The sequence below is a fragment of the Felis catus genome, chromosome E2 (genome assembly GCF_018350175.1).
Source record: "Felis catus isolate Fca126 chromosome E2, F.catus_Fca126_mat1.0, whole genome shotgun sequence".
NCBI lineage: Eukaryota > Metazoa > Chordata > Mammalia > Carnivora > Felidae > Felis > Felis catus.
In genome coordinates, this window is record NC_058382.1 from 45,018,871 (window position 1) to 45,037,514 (window position 18,644).

General features: G+C 45.3%; 1 protein-coding gene across 3 annotated transcripts in view; it reads left to right on the forward strand.

Annotated features, from left to right (window-relative positions):
* WWP2 (WW domain containing E3 ubiquitin protein ligase 2) overlaps positions 1 to 18,644 on the forward strand; it is a 151,249-nt gene that overhangs the window by 64,918 nt on the left and 67,687 nt on the right. For 2 of the 3 annotated variants that reach the window (XM_023245698.2, XM_023245699.2), the window contains 2 exons: positions 1,514 to 1,651; positions 3,455 to 3,551. In XM_023245698.2, coding sequence (XP_023101466.1) covers positions 1,514 to 1,651; positions 3,455 to 3,551 — 235 coding nt within the window. Of the gene's footprint in view, positions 1 to 1,405; positions 1,425 to 1,513; positions 1,652 to 3,454; positions 3,552 to 18,644 lie in introns of those variants that run through there. The other variant, XM_023245700.2, reaches the window with a different exon arrangement.

Sequence of the window (18,644 nt, forward strand, 5' to 3'; positions counted from 1 at the left end):
GGCTTGACTTCCGAGGTGGCTCATTTGCATGGCTGGCAAAGGGTGCTGGTTGTCAAAAGGCCTCAGTTCTTTCCTGACTGCTGGACTTTTGAAGGAACTAGTTTTCAGATTACAAGTGTTATTTTATATAAATATTTGGAACTCACCAAGTTCCTGAGTGAAAGTGACCGAAAATAGCAACAGACTCCAAAGGATTTGGAGAGATCCATTTCAGGGAAGAGAGGTTAAGGTAAGGGAGAGACGCTTAGGAGAACTTGAAAACCCAAAGGGTGACTGGTTCCCACATTATTATAGTAGATCCTGATTTGATCCAGACTTTTCCTAAGTTCTTAAAGGACTGTGTCTGTATTTTGATTTGGGACAGGCTTTTTTAGTTGGGGGGAGAGGTTGTTTCTAGAAAGTGCTCACAGAGATACTTATTTATGCATACCCTGCCTTGTTCTAGAGGACCAGGGAGATAGCTTATAATAATCTAGTGGCAACTCAGAGATAAAATAAAGTGGCGGTTTGGTGGGCGGTGGGTGGGGAAGGAGGTTGGAGTATGTGGCTCTTTTGTAGTCTGGTTTTGTAAGATGTGGGAAGGCCCTTTGGAAATCCTCATAAACGCGGCTCTCTTGGTAATTACCGAATGGCTCCCGAGCAGTAACTGGGTGGAAGCTGTTCTGTGTGGCCGGGCCTGCTGGTGGGGAGTCGGGGGGCGCTTGTGCCGCAGTTTCTAGCCCACGTAGGCTTTGGGGCATCTGCCTCGTGTCAGTTTGTTCCTTTTTTCTGCTGTGGTTCCGCGATTCTTCTTGTTTGTCCACAGGGCTGACTTTGCCTGGTGTCCCAGGGGCTGGGTGACTCCGAGGTGCCTTCCCACCTCGGTTGTAGACCCCCTTTTTGGCTGGTTTATCCTTACGGACTAACCCAGGGCCACGGGACGATTGTGGAGCTGACTCACCTTTATTAAACTTTCATTGCTTAACGTTTTTTTCCTCATTTCAAAGTGAGACCTCCTCGGGAGTGAAAATTCAAAACAAGTAATACTTTCTAACACAAATAAGAGAAGAAGCCCCTGCAAATCCTTCATCTAGAGATGACTCCTGATGACACTGCCTCAGGGTCTCCTGACCTGTTTCTCTTTTTTTTGCCGCCATTGTCTGTCTATATGGGCAGGGGGGTTGCTGGCTTGTGACTCCTTCCTCCGGATGCCACAATTTCTCTTTGCTCTTCTCATGGTCCTTCGAGTACAAGCAGACAAAGAAGTCATGGAGAAATTAGGTAGCTAACCCAGTGATACAAAATGTTTTGAAAAATAGGAGTACAGCCTTTTCCCACCCATCTAATACAACAGTGATGACGATTAGACCTCTTCCTTCCCATTCTTCTTTCCACGCCCCGAGGCAGATTTGAAGATGCAGGAAAATGTCGCCGGGGACGCCAGAGTAGGTTAAATGAGGGCTTACAACTTACCCAGTCTTAACGTGGGGTGCATTTGCTTTACTCCATCCCTGTTGCTTTTTGTGTTCAACAGTGGAGAACACGCAGCTGACCCTGAACCTGCAGACGGAGAACAAAGGCGGTGTTGTCTCGGGCGGTGAGCTGACAATTTTCCTGGACGGGCCAACTGTTGATCTGGGAAGCGTGCCTAATGGCAGTGCCGTGACAGACGGTGAGTGCCGCCCTGCTCCCCAGGGTTGTGCCGGGATGGGGCAGGGCAGGCCTGGGTGGGAGTAGGAGGAGGTACTCGGGGCTTGGTTCTCTACCAGGTACCTGGGTTTGGGTGCCGCTCAGCCAGTCCTGGCCCCCTGATTCCTCTTAAGCAGTTCTTCGCATGATCAAAACTGTGACATGATTTTTTAAGGACAGCTTTCTGATAAAGGACCAAAATAAATGCCAGGTCTTTGTAAGTGTGTTGTACTTTGCGTTGAGAGCAGAGAAAATATCTTTTCATCCCACACGGGCTCTCGAAAATAAGATGTCTTTATTAAATGTTACTTGGGGCCCCTTTTTCTTCCCAATACAGTTAAACTTCCTGGAGGAGCTTGAAGGTGTCTTTTATAAGACAGTATTGGGTGAGAAAGGGGGCTGTGTGTCTTAGAGATTCACACTAGCAAAATAGAGACAGAGGCAGGAAAATTGGAGTATCTCCCACTCTGTCCTGAATGAGGGCAGTTTGTTTCTTTTTATCTGCTCTGAAATTAGTCACCTTTGGATCTAGCAGGAAATTATTTCATGAAGTCTGAGGCCTGAGATGGGCTGGGTTTCTCCATAATTTTTCTCGTTAAATGTGATGTAACTGTGGCACTTTCCAGGCCCCAAACAGGCTTTCTGTAGCTTTGAGGGAGTGAGATTTGAATTCTAATGCAAGGGCAGTAGGGTGGAATCTCAGTGATTGGATGGGCCTTGACTTGAGAAACCTCCCTGGACTGAGTGGTGCTTTGGGTACTTTTGGTGCTTGGAGGAAACATGAATTATTCGCTCATTCTGCACGTATATCCGTAATTGAGCACCTGGTACGTACTAGGTCTTGGACCAGGTGCTAGCCAGATGGTGGGGGCAAAATTCATATGGTCTCTACTCCTAGGAGCTTCTGATTTACTTGGTGGAGGTGGGAATGTTAGACATGAAACAAGGAGGTGCAGAAATAATTATGTAACTGTAATTGTGACCAAAGCGATGAAGGAAAAGTACTGGGTGATATGAGAGTCCCATACTTTCGGGAAGTCTCACTTCAGCTGGGGACCAGGGAGGGTTTCTTTGAGGAAGCTGAGACCCGCCAGAGCTGAAGAGATTAGACGGGCCGAGGGGGAGGTGTGGGGAGGTGCAGGAGTGGGGTAGCTGAGTGAGAGATCGAGGGGTCCCTTGTGCAGAGGCTTCAAGGTGGGAGAGAGCTCGGCCTGCAGTGGGAACAGAGGCGGCCAGGTGGAACGTGGAGAGCAGGAAGGAGAGTGGTGGCTGGCGAGGCTGCAAGGGCAGCTCGGCTCAGACCACCCAGCCTCGAAGGCCTTGGTGAGGACTTTGGACCTCGTCCTAAGAAGCAGAAAGCTGTTGAGGGGGTTTTTAGCAAAACGGTGTCATAATTTGATTTGAATTGAATCTGATTTGGCTTTTTAAGAGCTTTCTGGTTGTGATATGGACGAGTGCAGTGGTCAGCATGGGTTCTGCGTCTCGTGTGGTGCAGCTGAAGTTTATTCAGTGCACAAGGCAAGTTGCTTGGAAGTGCTTGAGGTGTTCTTGAAGGTCTTGGAGAAGAAGAGCTGTTTCCCAGGTTTGAGCGCCTCTGTGTGGGGGCCCCCGTCAGATCTCATCTGGCTGTCCCTCTGCCTGTTCGAGCTGGAGGCTGTGGCTTGCTAGGTGTGGTGGATAACCCGAACGCATGGAGTGAACTTTGTTCCTGAGCCACAATCTCAAACCAACCAGGGCTGAGCTTCTCACTGTTTCTGTCTTTTCTTGTGATGGGTCCCCTGTCTAGGATCCCAGCCACCTTCAAGAGAATCCAGCGGGACAGCTGTCGCTCCAGACAACCGGCACCAGCCCCCCAGCACAAACTGCTTTGGTGGGAGATCTCGGTAAGACAACCTCCCCCAACCCCCGCCCCCCCCCCCCGCCCCGCCCCGCCCCGCTTGTGGACAAGGAGGAGCTGGGAAGGTGCTCAGAGCTATTGGAAAACATGTTGGGAGGTGGCGAGGAACAGCTTATGTTAGAAACTGTTGGAAATTTCCAGAGGGCTTATCCCTAACTCAGTGTGTTAAGGAGGTGCTGAGGGGGGAGTACAGAACTCAGGATTCTCAGAATGGTCAGGGGTTCCTTGTCAGAGATTGGGGCTGGCTAAACTGGTTATTTGGTTAAGAGCCGCCAAACAGAGCTTGGCTAGTGTTTTGTGATTCAGGGTCAGCGACCACAGTTATCCTTTTAGGATGTACATGCAAATGTTTAGAGCAATGGTTCTTTGTATGTGAGATTTTCTGTCTGTGCATTTCTATTTTTGGGGGGTGATCCAGGGTTCCCTTTGGGCTATTGATTAAGACCTCCTGAACTGGAAGTCTGAATTATACTTATTATACATATCGAGAGTGACTTAACTTACTGCATGCCTGTCTCATACCTGTATTAATGGTGCAAACTCATTTCCTTGGCAACTGAATTCCCAGACAGGAGAATAGTTTTAGGTATATTAGAGAGGTGGGGAGGAGGGAGTTGGGAACCTGTTTTTATTATTTATCACAGTGTATAAAACCCCCAAACACTTTAAGGAAATTATAAGGAAAAGAATCATATGAGTGCAGTTTGTAAATCGTTATTACCTGCAGAGAGTAGATAAAAAACTAGTAAAAATCTTCTGGAACAAATCCCAGGGATTGGGAATAATGCTTTGGGAAACACAGTATGATTTCAGCCAGTACCCACAGCGTCTCAAATGATCCCTCTGATGACAGCCATCAGCCTCACTGGATGTGGTGGTTTTGAGGGTCTGTACAGTTTCGGTGCCAGGCAGGTGTCAGGAGCAAGAGAGGGTCAGATGTTTAGATCTTTTGTCTGTGGCGTCACTAGAAGCCAGGGTGCCATTTTCCTGTTCTCTTTTCTCCAAGCCTCTGCAAAGGTGTTACCTCCCACCCTGGAGACCATTCACTTTTTCTCGACTCACTAGATGAGTTATAAGTTGGGATAAACAGGCAAGTGTCACAGGGTAAAGACCAGTGATATAATTGGCAAATTTTGTGTCAACAGAGGCCTGAGGAGCACTCAGAACTAGAGAGAACAGAATCTCTTTGGTAGTGAGCAGCTGGCGGAGAAGAACACCTCAGCACATCACCCGCTGAGAGCGATGCCTTCTTAGCTTTGGCACTAGTAGCTGCCATCTTGGTCTTTCAGCTGACTCGGAAAGTTTGTGTCATATGTGACTGATGTCACTTATTTGGGGGCTGGAAGGCAGAGTCTGGCTCTTAGTAACTTTGGAATTAAGTTCTTGACCTATTTATTGCTCTCTGAAGTTCTCTAGTTAATCTTGAAATTCACATGTCCTAGTAGCCCTTCTTTGTCATTGTTAGTGCTGAGGATTACTGTCTTTTAAGGCAGCAAGCAGACTTCCAACAGAAAATTGGATGCATTTTTGCCCATCACACATGGTAGACATTCGATTCTGGTTAATTATTGGTGGGCAGAGTGCCTTCCAAGTAGCTGGGGCCGTGTGGGCATCCACATTGGCCTGCTAAGCTCCTGTAGCCTTTTCTACACATGGCCTCTGAGTTTTCACAGGCCTGTGCCTTCTAAGTATTTATTCTGTGTTCACATGGAGCCTGCTGCCGTTCAATAGCAAACACTTGTGAAAGGATCATCTGAAGGCAGTGTTTTCTGTGTCCCTGAGAACTCCTTTCCCCCGTTGCTGCCGCACTTCAGGAGATGGTGTGCACGAGCAGTGGTAGCGGGGTAGTTGACTGGACAAGGGTGCGGGGCTTTGAAATCAGAAAATACAGATTGAATCCTGGCCTCTCATTTACTTGCTGTGTGATATCGGACGAGCCGCTAAACCTCTCAGCACCTCAGTTTTTTTCACATGTGAAATGGGGATATCGCCTGCCTCAAAAGCTCATTGTAGGAAATAACGGAGATGGGCTATGTCAGTGTGAGGGCTTGCCTATGGGGTGTGCTCAGGGAGAGTGGTGGGAGGTTCCTTTGCTCTGGAGAGTCTGTTGTATGCTCCTCCTGACCCCCAAAGCTGGGAAGTGTGGCATGGCTGATTATTTTTGTATCAAGGACTGTAGTTAGGAGGGTGATGAATGAAACCTTCAGGATTCAAGGACAATCCTCCGCTGTCCTTGGTTTCCTGGGGCAGGGAGGATGGGCTTCTCCCTGCTGCCTCTGGACTAAATGTTTAGCCTTTGCTGTCTGACGGGTAGGTTTTTCCTGGACTTGGGGGCCACTCACCATGATCAAGGATGCTCTGGTGTGCCCAGAAAGGTTAAGACTGCAGTGTCAAACAGCTGTTTCCTCTCCTTTCTCCTACTTTATTAAGGTTTAGAACCAGAACCATGTAAGGGTTTTACTTAGAGGTTCATCTACCCAAGTTCATCCAGCAAAGGGACCATTTGCTTGCCAAGCATGACCTCCAAGCTCTTTGAGTGGGATTTATCCACTCTTTAAGAATAATTGGGTGAAACATCTCTAGTTATTTTACCATCTGGTCTGCCACATGGCAGCCAGCATGGGATTGCCACCAACGACCCATGTGGCATAACTTGATTTATAGACACACCATATTAGTGTGCAGCGCGTGGGTCTGGTTGAATAAAGAATGCATTAATGTCATAAATTGTGTGTAGTCTTAGAATGAAATATTATCCCATAGTAAAAATGGGGTGAAAGATAGTTGCCTCAATATGGGGGAATCTCAGAAACATAGTGTTGAACAAGAGGAGCAGGCCACTGGGGGGCAAAATATAGTATGATGTAATTTATATAAAGTTAAAAAATGTCAAACTAAACCACATATATTTTTTTTTTGAAGATTTTTTTTTTCAATGTTTATTTATTTTGGGGACAGAGAGAGACAGAGCATGAACGGGGCAGGGGCAGAGAGAGAGGGAGACACAGAAACGGAAACAGGCTCCAGGCTCTGAGCCATCAGCCCAGAGCCTGACGCGGGGCTCGAACTCACGGACCGCGAGATCGTGACCTGGCTGAAGTCGGACGCTTAACCGACTGCGCCACCCAGGCGCCCCGGCCACATATATTTTTTAATGGATACCTCCATGGGGAGTAAAGCAATAAAAAAAATGAAAAGGAATAATTAGCCCTGAATTCAGTAGAATGGTTATCATTGTAGGGGCGGAGATGGGTAAAGTAAGGAAACTTGGAAACTTCATGGCACTGTGAATGTGGGGGGTGGGTCCTCGAGTGTTCATCTTCCTTTTCTTCTTAGAACCAAACATATATTTAATATATTCCTTTGTTTACCTGGCATATTTCACAATAAAAAAGTAAAAAGCAGCCTCTGTCACCCTGAGAAAACTGACCAGCGATGGTATTAGGTTGGAGAAACTGTTGTTTGCTGTTGAGGCAGACAGATTTCAGAATTTAGGATTTCTCCAGGCTCAGTAATGACCACTTACTTCTTCCGTGCAGTCTGGCTTTGTAACATTGGCCAATGATTCTAAGTCAGTGATCCACATTGGCCTCAGAGGTTATGCTCCTGTCCTGTTCCAACTCTCCCCCAGGCTTGAGAGCTGAGTTTGGGAGTTGGGGGAGTGGGTTCCAGATGAAGGCTGGCCACTGCCAGGTAACGTGTCAGAACGGCACTAATCTTGGTGGGCTGAGAGGGCTGGTCTAACACTCCTCGGCGTTTGACTGGAGTGGGGGCGATTACGTGGCTTACCCCGGATTCTGTCAGCGTGCCATGCTGCGCTGCATCCTCAGCCAGTGTTCCTCATTCCAGTCCGACAGTGGTGAGCGCCTGGTGTGCAAAGGAGCCCCCTGGGAGAGTGTGTGCTGGCTGGCACAGGGAGGGCCTACCACACCCTTTAATAATCCCCCAGCGTTTATTTTATTTTGCTGGAATGAGGGCTGGCTTTGGGAGCCATGCCTAAGTCAATTCAGGTTTTGAAGATGTGAGATGTGCCTGGTGCTGTGCACACATTGCACGCGACATGGCTTCTACCTTCCACGGCGAGGTCACAGTCTTTGTGATATACGTACGGGTTGTGTGGGAAACAAATAAACCATGAGCATCATGGGAAGTTCAGAGAGAGAGGTCCGTGTGTGGAGAGGGAAAGACTGAGGACAGAGTGGAGGGGGCATCTGCAGAGAGACTGTCGTCTGTTGTCCGACGGTCCGTGCAGTGTCTTGGGAACTATGGAAGGGGCGAACGGTGAACCACAGAAGCCAGCAGCGGGGCATACGTGCAGGGAAAGAAGGGGGTCCGCACCGGTAGTGGCAGCTGTCGTCAGAGTCACTGTTCGGTTAGAAATGGGCGTGAGATTCGAGACTGGAGAGTAGACAGTCAGGATGTTTGAGTCCCTCCATACTTGGCTGATGCGTCGTCACCTGTGAGTTTTTCCCCGTGCCGCGGTTATATGAAGTCAGGGAGTTGAGGTGCAGCCAGCTCCCGGATGACCCGCAGGGTGGTGTGTGAGCAATGCCGCTCCTCTAAGCACAGCCTGAGATTTCCTCCGACTTGGGTACCTAGCCAGGAGCCCCTCTAGATTTGCCACAGTTACGTAGGGAAATGGGGAGACCAAAAGGGAAGAATGCACTGAACATTTTCATTAATAGGTCTGAAGACCGAAAGAGATCTTGTTGAAGGAGCTGTAAGGGGGCTTTGGCAATTAATTTTCCTTCATTCCGTGTGTACATGTCTGTTTTGTGTAAGAGCATGTGTGATCATGCACGAATGTATATGCATATGTGTGTTTGGCGTGAAGGGATAGAAGCCTTGAATTTGCTTATGTCCATCATCAGCTGTGAGTGTTGGCCAGCGTCGGTCAGAACCTGCATTTTAACGTGCTCCCCTGTGATTCTCTTACGTGCAAAAGTTTCAGAACCTCTTGTGATAGAATTTTAATCCTCCCTCCTTTCCTCTTTCTCTTTTTATCCTGCTTTGATAAAAATATATCAAATTTATGGATTCCCGTGCCTTGGCATTAATGACCTCTGAAGATTTAAAAGAGCTGTAGTCTCAGAGACTTACAAAGCCCCAAGGTCTCTGGTGAGCTCTAAATAGCTCATCAGCTGTGTCTGCAGACAGCCTAGCCCAGAAAGGAAAGAAAAATAAACTCAAGCAGGCGTGCATCTGCTGGGAACGCTGCTGGGAGTCCTGGGAGGACCAGGGGGGTTTGGGAAGCAAAGCTAATGGGGACAGAGGGACGGACAGGATGAGAGTTGAGTCTTTGGGCACTGGGCCATTCTCTCAATTATCACTGGCCACTGTTAACCTCCCTTTCAGCTGAGATGACTAAAGGCTACTTGATTTGAAACCACGGTTATTTAGAGATGTCACCTTGTCGGCATGAAGCTCAACTGAACACCTTTACAATTTTCATTCAAGCCTCCCGCCCAACAGCTTTTACTTCCAATCCTCAGGATTGCTGAGGAAGCAAAAGGATTAAGCAGAGAAGTTAAGTGTGGGGCACCTGGGTGGTTCAGTTGGTTGAGAGTCCAATTCTTGATTTTGGCTCAGGTCATGATCTCACAGTTTATGAGATTGAGCCCTGCGTCGGGCTCTGCTCTCACAGCATGGAGCCTGCTTGGGGTTCTCTCTGTCTCTCCCTCTCTCTGTTCCTCCCCTGCTCCCACTCTCTCTCTCAAAATAAATAAATAAACATTAAAAAAAAAAGAGAAATTAGTGTAATTCATTTATTCCTTCAGTGATAACTAAGACACAGTCCCTGCTTACAAGGGACTCTCTTATGAGTAGTTGGTTTCGATGGAATAGGATTGAGACTGTGGACAGTAGTCTTACTGCACAGTCAAAGCAAGGCATTGAAAAGTAGTCATGGAGATTAATTACATTCATTTATACATTAATTTATTAATTTTATACCAATTAAAATTATGCACTATACAGTACTATATACTTATCTCTTCATTTTATAGGTAGTTATTGGGCATTTCTTTTCTGTGAGCCTAGAGAGGTGTGGTGTGTGCCAGAAAGCTGGTTGGGAACTTTTCGTGAGCTAGGAGAAAGTAAGGCAGCTATCTGCAATTAAAGGCAGTATTTGTTCCACACACGGGAATGCCAGGCTCTGAGCTATGTTGTGGTGATACAAAGATAGAAAGCCGTGGTCCCTGTCATCAAGGACTGTGGCATCTAGCAGGAGACAGACACATAGGTGATAATTAGGATAGGGTGATGGACCCCACCATGGTGGTGAGTTCACATGCAAGAGGAGGATAGTGGACGGTGTACCCAAATCCACCTGGGGGATTTAGGGGACACCTCCCACGTTGGAGCTGTACTTTGAAAGGAGCTTGCAGACCAGCGACATCAGGGTAAGGGAAGTCATTCCAGGAAGAGAGTGCAGCAGGGCGGAGACAAGGCGGAATAAAGAGAACTTAGCATATCCGAGGAAATGTTAGCTAGTTGGTAATGTCCATATGTAAGATATTTGGGCTGATAGCTACAGCAAACTATGGTTCACAGGGCAGATCCAGGATGCCACCTGTTTTTTTGTTTTTGTTTTTTTACTTTTTTTTTTAATGTTTATTTTTGAGAGAGACACACACAGTGCGGGTCGGGAGGGGCAGAGAGAGGGGGAGACACAGAATCCAAAGCAGGCTCCAGGCTCGAGCTGTCAGCATAGAGCTCGATGTGGGGCTCATACTCATGAACCGCAAGACCGTGACCTGAGCCAAAGCCAGACGCTTAAGGAACTGAGGCACCAGGTGCCCCTATTTTTCTTTTTTTTTAAAGAGCGGTGTTAGGTTCATTGCAAAATTGAGCAGAAGGTACAGAGATTTCGATTTCCCATATGCCCTCAGCCCCCACATACACATGTCTCCCCTACTCTTAACATCCCGAACTAGCACAACACATTAAAAAAAAAAATTATTTTTGAGAGCGAGAGAGAGAGTGCGAGCAGGGAAGGGGTAGAAAGAGTGAGAGACACAGAATCTGAAGCAGGCTCCAGGCTCCAGGCTCTGAGCTGTCAGTACAGAGATCATTACCTGAGCCGAAGTCAGACACTTAACGGACTGAGCCACCTGGGTGCCCTTAGTGCAGCACATTTGTTAAACAGTCGATGAACCTACACTGACACATCCTCATCCCCCAAATCCGTGGTTTGCATTACATTTCACCCTCGTTGTTGTACATTCTCTGGGTTTTGATGAATTTATAGGGACGCTTATCCACCATTATACTGTCAAACAGAATAGTTCTACTGCCCTAAAAATCCTCTGTGCTCTACCTGTTCATCTTTCTCTCCCCCTCAACTCCTGCAACCAGTGATTCTTTTATAGTTTCCGCAAGACTCTCTGCCTTTTCTAGAATGTCATATCATTGGAATCATCAAGTATGTAGCTCAGATCGGCTTCTTTCACTTAGTAGTAATGCATTTAGGTTTCCTCCATGTTATTTTATGACTTGATAGTGCATTTCTTTTTAGTGCTGAATAGTATTCCATTGGATGTACACAGTTTATTCATCCATTCACCAACTGAAGGACAGGCTTGATTCTGTCCAAGTTTTGACAGTCATGAGTAAGGCTGCTAGAAACATCCGTGTGCAGGTTTTTTTGTAGACATACTTTCAGCTCTTTGAGGTAAATGCCAAGGAGAGTGATTGCTGGAACATATGGTAAAAGTATGTGTAGTTTTTTTTTGTTTTTTGTTTTTTTTAAGTTTATTTACTTAGAGAGAGAAGAGAGAAAGAGAATGCACGTGAGCCAGGGAGGGGTAGAGAGAGAATCCCAAGCAGGCTCTGCTCTGTCAGCACTGAGCCCAATGCGGGGCTTGAAGTCAGAAACCATGACATCATTGACTTGAGCTATAATCAAGAGTTGGATGCTTAACCGACTGAGCCACCCAGGCATCCCAAAGTATGTTTAGTTTTGTAAAAAACTACCAGGTTGTCTTCCATAGTAGCTGTACTATTTTATGTTCCCACCAACAATGAATGATAGTTCCTCTTGTTCTGTATCCTCACCAACATTTGGTGTTATCAGTGTTCTAGATTTTGGCCATTCTAATAACTTTGAAGTAGTATGTCATTGCTGTTTTAATTTGCATTTTCCTGATGATAGATGACGTGGAGCATGTTTTCATAGCTTTATTTGTCACCTATGTTGTTGTTGTTTGGTGAAGTGTCTTTTCAGTTCCTTGGCCTATTTTTTAGTCGGGTGGTTTCTTTTCTTTTTTAAAAATATTTATTTATTTATTTATTTTGAGAGGGAGAGAGAGAGAGTGAACAAGAGTGGAGGAGAGGGTCAGAGGGAGATATATAGAGAGAAACCCAAGCAGACCCAATGTCCAACACAGAGCTTAATGTGGGGCTCAGTCTCACAATCGTGAGATCATGACCTGAGTGAAAATCGAGTCAGCCGCTTAACCAACAGAGCCACTCAGACGCCCCTGGGAGGTTTCTGATGGTTGAGTTTTAAGAGTTGTTTTTTATATTTTGGGTATCAGTTCTTTATCAGATATGTCCTTTGCAAACATTTTCTTACAGTCTGTGGCTTATCTTTATGGTCTTGATAACCTGTTTTTGTAAATAATAATTTATTTATTTAGTAAGTAATGTTTTATTTGAATACAGCTATACTCGTTCATTTACATATTGTCTATGGCCACTTTTATGCTCCAGTGGCAGAGTTAAGTAGTTGTGACAGAGATTGGACGGTCCGCAAAGCATAAAATATTTGCTGTTTGGCCTTGTATAGGCAGTTTGCTGATCCCTGCTATAGGAGATGGTAAGAAGGTGAGACCCAATTCATAAAGGGCCTTTATGCTTTATTGAGGACTTTTTTTTAAAAATAAATTTTTAATGTTTTTTTATTTTTCAGAGAGAGAGAGAGAGAGAGAGAGAGAGAGAGACAGAGTATGAGTGGGGGAGGGGCAGAGAGAGAGGGAGACACGGAATCCAAAGTAGGCTCCAAGTTCCAAGCGGTCAGCACAGAGCCCGACGGGGGGGCTGGAACTCACAAACCATGAAACGTGACCTGAGCCAGAATTGGACACTTAACTGACTGAACCACCCAGGTGCCCCAAAACTTTAGATTTTTAAATTCTTTGGAGATAGTGAACCACTGAATTTTGAGAAAGGGCATGATGTGCTGTTTCTGTAATACATTATTCAGGAAAATATCAAATGGATACATTTGAAGTTGTATCAGTTAAGGTTCATTGCAGGAAATAGAAGTCACTCAAATAGAAGCCACTCGAGGTATCTTGAGCAGAAAGGGATTAAATGTGTGGAATTAAGTGTTTACAGAAGTCTTTGTATGGGCTGGAAGAACAGAAGCATGACCTTCCCCATCCTTGGTTTTAAGGTCACAGCCCTGCATCTGCAATCCACATGTTGGGAAACTTGCTGCCCCTACAGCTGCCTCACACACAGGACGCTGGTGGCCAGGGTATAAAGAATGGGGGCTGCCAGAGCCCCTGCCAGTCATCAGGACCACAAGAGGAATGGCCTCTGCTTTCTTTCTGCTTTCCAAATCTGCAAGAACTTCTCATTCATATAATCTGCATTACTTCCAGAACTTAGCTGCAAGGGAATTTAAGGGTCTTCTGGCCCCTGAGCAAGTAGGCAGAAGCAGGGATACTTGTAGAATAGAAGAGATTGGGGATGTCTGCCACAGTGGAGGTTGAAATTAGAACCAGGGACCAAGAGGAGGACTGTTGTAGGGAACTGGTGAGTAAGGAATTGATGACTGGCCTTGGGCAGTGGGCAGAATGGAGAGAATTCAAGAGAAATACCTAGAAATACCTAGGAGGTGTAATCACTGAGCAGGACTGGGTGACTGACTAATGAGACGGGGTGAAGGATGAACAGGAACAGAGAGGACTCGGTGCTTAGATTGTGATGTTATTCAAGGAAATAAGAAATGCAGGAGGGGAGGAGCTTATGAAGCTGTCACTTTAAAATGGCATCCCCCATAATGGTTGAGATTGGTGTTAGCAGCGTCTGTGAAAAGGTAGTACCGTGTGGCCCTGGGGCAGTCACACTCTGAAAGTGTATCCTTAGGGGAGGAATGAAAACCAAACTTGAAGAGATACAGAGCAAAACAAAGTGTATTTCTGATATTGGACTATGGGGCCAGTATAAGGGTCACCACAATGAGGGCACAGCAGTGGTATTTCTACTTTAATTATATCTGTATCTGGATTCTGGGATTTCTTAATTCTAGAAAATTGTGGTTGAAAGGGACAGGATATACAGAGAAGCAAATAAAGAGAGTATGGGTTTTGGAGAAATGACTTTTTAGTCCTGGGAGCTTAGGCAGCTTGGGGATGTGGTGATTAAGAAGCAGAACAGAACTGATGGCAGATGCTTTGGACAGATGGGGATGGCAGGGAGAGAGGGGGGCTTAAGCCATTTGGTGGCATAGTGTGGCATGATGAGGTTAGACTTTTCCTTTAGGATTCTGTGGGCACTCAGTGACTCCTTTTGAAATTGCCAAGCTCTATGGAAGTGGAGATTTGGGGTTTAGTTTTTTTTTTTTTTTTAACGTTTATTATTGAGAGACAGAGAGAGACAGAGCCGGAGCATGGGATGGGAGGAGAGAGGAGGAGACACAGAATCTGAAGCAGGCTCCAGGCTCTGAGCTGTCAGCACAGAGCCTGATGCGAGGCTTGAACTCACAAACCGCAAGATCATGACCTGAGCCTAAGTTGGCCACTTAACTGACTGACCCATCCAGCCGCCCCTGGGATTTAGTTTAGTGCGTGTCTTTACAATAGCATACTCCGTAGCCTTGATAGAATGATGCATTTCAAACAATGAAAGGATTCTATATTTAAGTTTTGTGTTAGATAAAAATATTTACCGAACTGAAATACAGAGTTTATATAGCATTATGCTTCATGTGTCACAGTGTTCCTGAAGTTATCATGTACCCTTAACTTATTAAAAATATAGAGGCACCTGGGTGGCTCCGTTGGTTAAGCGTCTGGCTCTTGACTTTGGCTTGGGTCATGATCTCACAGTTTGAGTTCGAGCCCTGCATCTGGCTCTGCACTGACAGCACAGAGCTTTCTTGGGATTCTCAATCCTCCCTCTCTCTCTGCCCCTGTCCTGCTCCTGTGCTCTGTTTCTCTCTCTCTCAGGATGAATAAATAGACTTAAAAAAAAAAACTTATTAAAAATATAGTGAAGATATTGGTCTCAATATTCTTTGGGTCTCCCATCTTTGTTTCCCTTTATGTGTTCACTTCATTGTTGCATCTGGTTCTATCTTTCCTCCAAAATTACAGCCACAGAGGCTCACCTGACCTTTCTGCAGGTTTACCTCGTGGACTAGTTCTTTCTGGAAACATTCTGTGCCTTGGCTTCTATAATAATGGAGAATATTAGAGTGATCCTCTTTTTTGTTTTTTGATCTTTATTGATTAAAAAATAAATCTGATCCATGGAAATATACATATATATATGTATATATATATTACACATATACATGCATATATACGACTGTATTATAGAACAGCGGGATGCAGTAGTAAATGGGGTAGTCAAGTGAGTCATCATTAAGAACGTGACCTTTTGCAAAGATTTGAAGAAGATGAGGGCTGGCTGTGAGGATATGTGAGAGGAAGACTATTGGGGCAGAGGAATGGCTTCTGCAGAGCCCCGTGGAGCTGGAAGAGTGGTGGGGAGGCTGGTTTGGCTGGTGTGGAGGGAGTAGTGGGAAAATAGGAGAGGGGGGCAGCACTAGATGGGGCCAGATCGTGTCTATGAACTTCTGTTTTATGCATTTTAAGGTCATTTTATTGGCTCATACTATGAATTTGAAATATGACTTATGGCGAATTGAACTTTGTCCTGATCTCATGATCCTCTGTTTTTTTAGTACTTTTTCTCTTAAAATTTATTTGGTCTGCACAGTGAAAAGGAACAATCTACAACAACGTACATGATACTCAAAAGCATCAGGTGGAGTGCAAGAAGCCAGACACAAAAGGCTGCATTGTAGCCTATAGCATTCTGGAAAAGGCAAAATTACAGGGATAGACATCTAATCAGCAGTTTCTAGGAACTGATGGGAGGGATTAACTGCAAAAGAGCACCGAGAATGGAAATGTCCTGTGTCTTGATTATGGTGGTGGTAACACGATTGTATACATTTGCTACAACTCATTAGACAGTACCCTTAAAAAGGGTGAATTTTACTCTGTGTAAACTACACCCGATTTGTAAAAATTATTTTTAAAAATCTGTTTGGTTTGACGTTAGCATAGCTGTCCCAGCTTCCTTTTTGTTTCATATTTGCTTGGCATGTATTTTTCCCTGCCCATTTATTTATTTATTTGTTTTTGAGGAGGAGTAAGACCCAAGTGAATAAGGGGGGGTGTAGAGAGAGGGAGAAGGAGAGGGGAGAGAGAGAGGGAGGGAGGGAAGGAGAGGGAGAAGGAGAGGAAGAGGGAGAGGGAGAGAAAACAGGGCTCACCCCAAGGAGGGGGGTGGGCTGGTGCTCATCCCATGCGGGACTCAAACTTGAGAACTGTCAGATCATGACATCAGTGGAAAGTCAGATTCTTAACTGACTGAGCCACTCAGGTGCCCCTCCCTGCCCATTTAGTTTCAACCTTTTTGGTCCTTGTATGTTAGGTAGCATTATTTGCGATGGCATTCAGGTGAATTTTTAAAACACCAGGATGATAGCATCTACCTTTAAAGTGTCCCAGGCCATATACATTTCTTTGATTCGTGATGTCCTTGGAGTTGTTTTCATCATCCCCTCGGCTTTTCATTTCTGTGTGTCCTGCCTTCTTTATTTCCTATCCCTAGACTGACTTGCCACGTTAAACCTGCCTTAGGTGTGCTTTTCTTTGTCTTGATGAGTGGAAGTCATCTTTGGTTTTCTCATTATTTGATAACGGAGTGTGAAAGTCTACATCCAGCAGTGTGAAGGGTATGGAGAGACCAAGGACTTGCTCCCTCTGTGAAGATTTTGTTTGGCTTTACTTTTTAGCATGTCTCTGTGTTGGGTCTATTGTATAGATAGATGGCCTTTGAAGGTTTAAGTTCTAATGACAAAATGACTATGGTTTTTGAATGTTTATTTTTGAGAGAGAGACACACACACACAGAAAGCGTGCGAGTGCACACATGAGTAGGGGAGCAGCAGAGAGGGAGCCACAGAATCTAAAGCAGGTTCTAGGCTCTGAGCTGTCAGCACAGAGCCCGACACGGGGCTCGAAGTTAAAAACTGTGAGATTATGACGTGAGCTGAAATCAGACGTTTAACTGACCAAACCACCCAGGCACGCCTAAAATGACACAAATTAAAAAAAAAAAAAAGAGATTAGTGAAAACATTGAGTAGGATGTAGTACAAATAATTGTTATTTTGTGAAGGAGACGGGGGAAGTAAGACCAAGTTGGTTTGTTGTTCCTTTTTTTTTTTTTATTTAATTTTTTAAAATTTTACCTTTAAAAACAGTTTAAAAAAGTTTTATTTTAAATCACATCATTCGGTTTTGCTTTACACTTAGGAAAGAATGAATTGCAGACTACTGAGGAGTTACTTCTCCATTTATTTCTTCTTGGAGGGGCCGAGGGTGCAGGGGGAGTGGTGCCAGACCCTCAGCCAAATGCCATGCTAAAGGCACGTGTGCGTTATCCCTCTGCCTGTCCCTAGCGGAGCCTAGAATAGCGCCTTGCTGCACGTAGTGGCAGCTCAATAAATATTTGTTGAATTGAAAGAGTCTTGTGTTCTTGCTCCTTATTTGCCGAAACTTCGGGGTGGGTCTTGCTACTAGTTTACATTCCTTGGTGCCACAACTCCTGAGAAGTGATGATCTCAGGGGCCCAGGGTATAGGGGAGACTTTTTATCAGGACTGCCTTGTGCTTTCTAAGGCTTAGCCTAACCGCCAAGAGCCTGGTGGGTTGCCACTGCTCTCTCAGTCTCTCCTGTGTCCTCTGTTTTTTCTTCATGACTGATAGTTCTGTATTGAACCCTTCGCATGGACTATTCTTTCCAAATCCTTGCAACTTCTGCAGTTAGCACTGGAATCAGACATAGCTTGACACATAATTATGTCCTTTTGGGGAAAAAGAATGTGTAAAGTCCCTGTACCTGGATTCTACCAGAAGAGAATGTTACTTACCCACTAAGAATAGTAACAATTCACTTATATATCGTTTGTTCAAATTGACAAGCAATTGTTGAATCTTAAGAACGTGTATCTCATAAAGGACGCTGCATCACAGAAATGCTGTTCCTAGGAGATGAGCCCTGATTGCGTAGAGCTAAGCCATACCTGCATGAGGCCTTCTGAAATCAGAGTGAAACAGGATGGTCGCAAGAATTTGGGCCAAGGCTATTACCTAGCCATATCTTTAAAAATTAGTATCGTCTTCTGTGGAAATTGACATTTATTTGTTTGGGAGGATGTATTGATTTTCTATTGCTGTGTAATAAATCACCACAAACTTAGGGCTTAAAACAGTAACATTTTTTAGCTCACCCTTCTGTAACAGCACAGGCTGGCTGGCTGGATTGTCTCCTCAGGGTCCCACAGGGTCAAAATCAAGGTGTTGGCCAGGCTGTGTTCTTTTTTTATTTTTTTAAACTTTTTTTTTTTAATGTTTATTATTTATTTTTGAGATAGAGCATGAGTGGGAAAGGGGCGGAGAGGGAGAAGACACAGAATCTGAAGCAGGCTCCAGCTCTGAGCTGTCAGCACAGAGCCCGATGCAGGGCTCAAACCCATGGACCGCAAGATCATGACCTGAGCTGAGGTTGGGCACTTAACCAACTGAGCCACCCAGGTGCCCCTTCATTCTTTTGTTTTCAAAGATATTTTTTTAATGTTTATTTTTGAGAGAGAGAGAGAGAGAGAGCGAGAGTGCTGATGTGGGGCTGGAACCCACAAAACGTGAGATCGTGACCTGAGCCAAGATCAAGAGTCAGACACTCAACTTACTGAGCCACTAGGCTCCCTGGCCTGGCTGCATTCTTATCAGGAAAGTCTAAGAAGTATTTGCTTCAAAATTCTTTCAGGTTGTC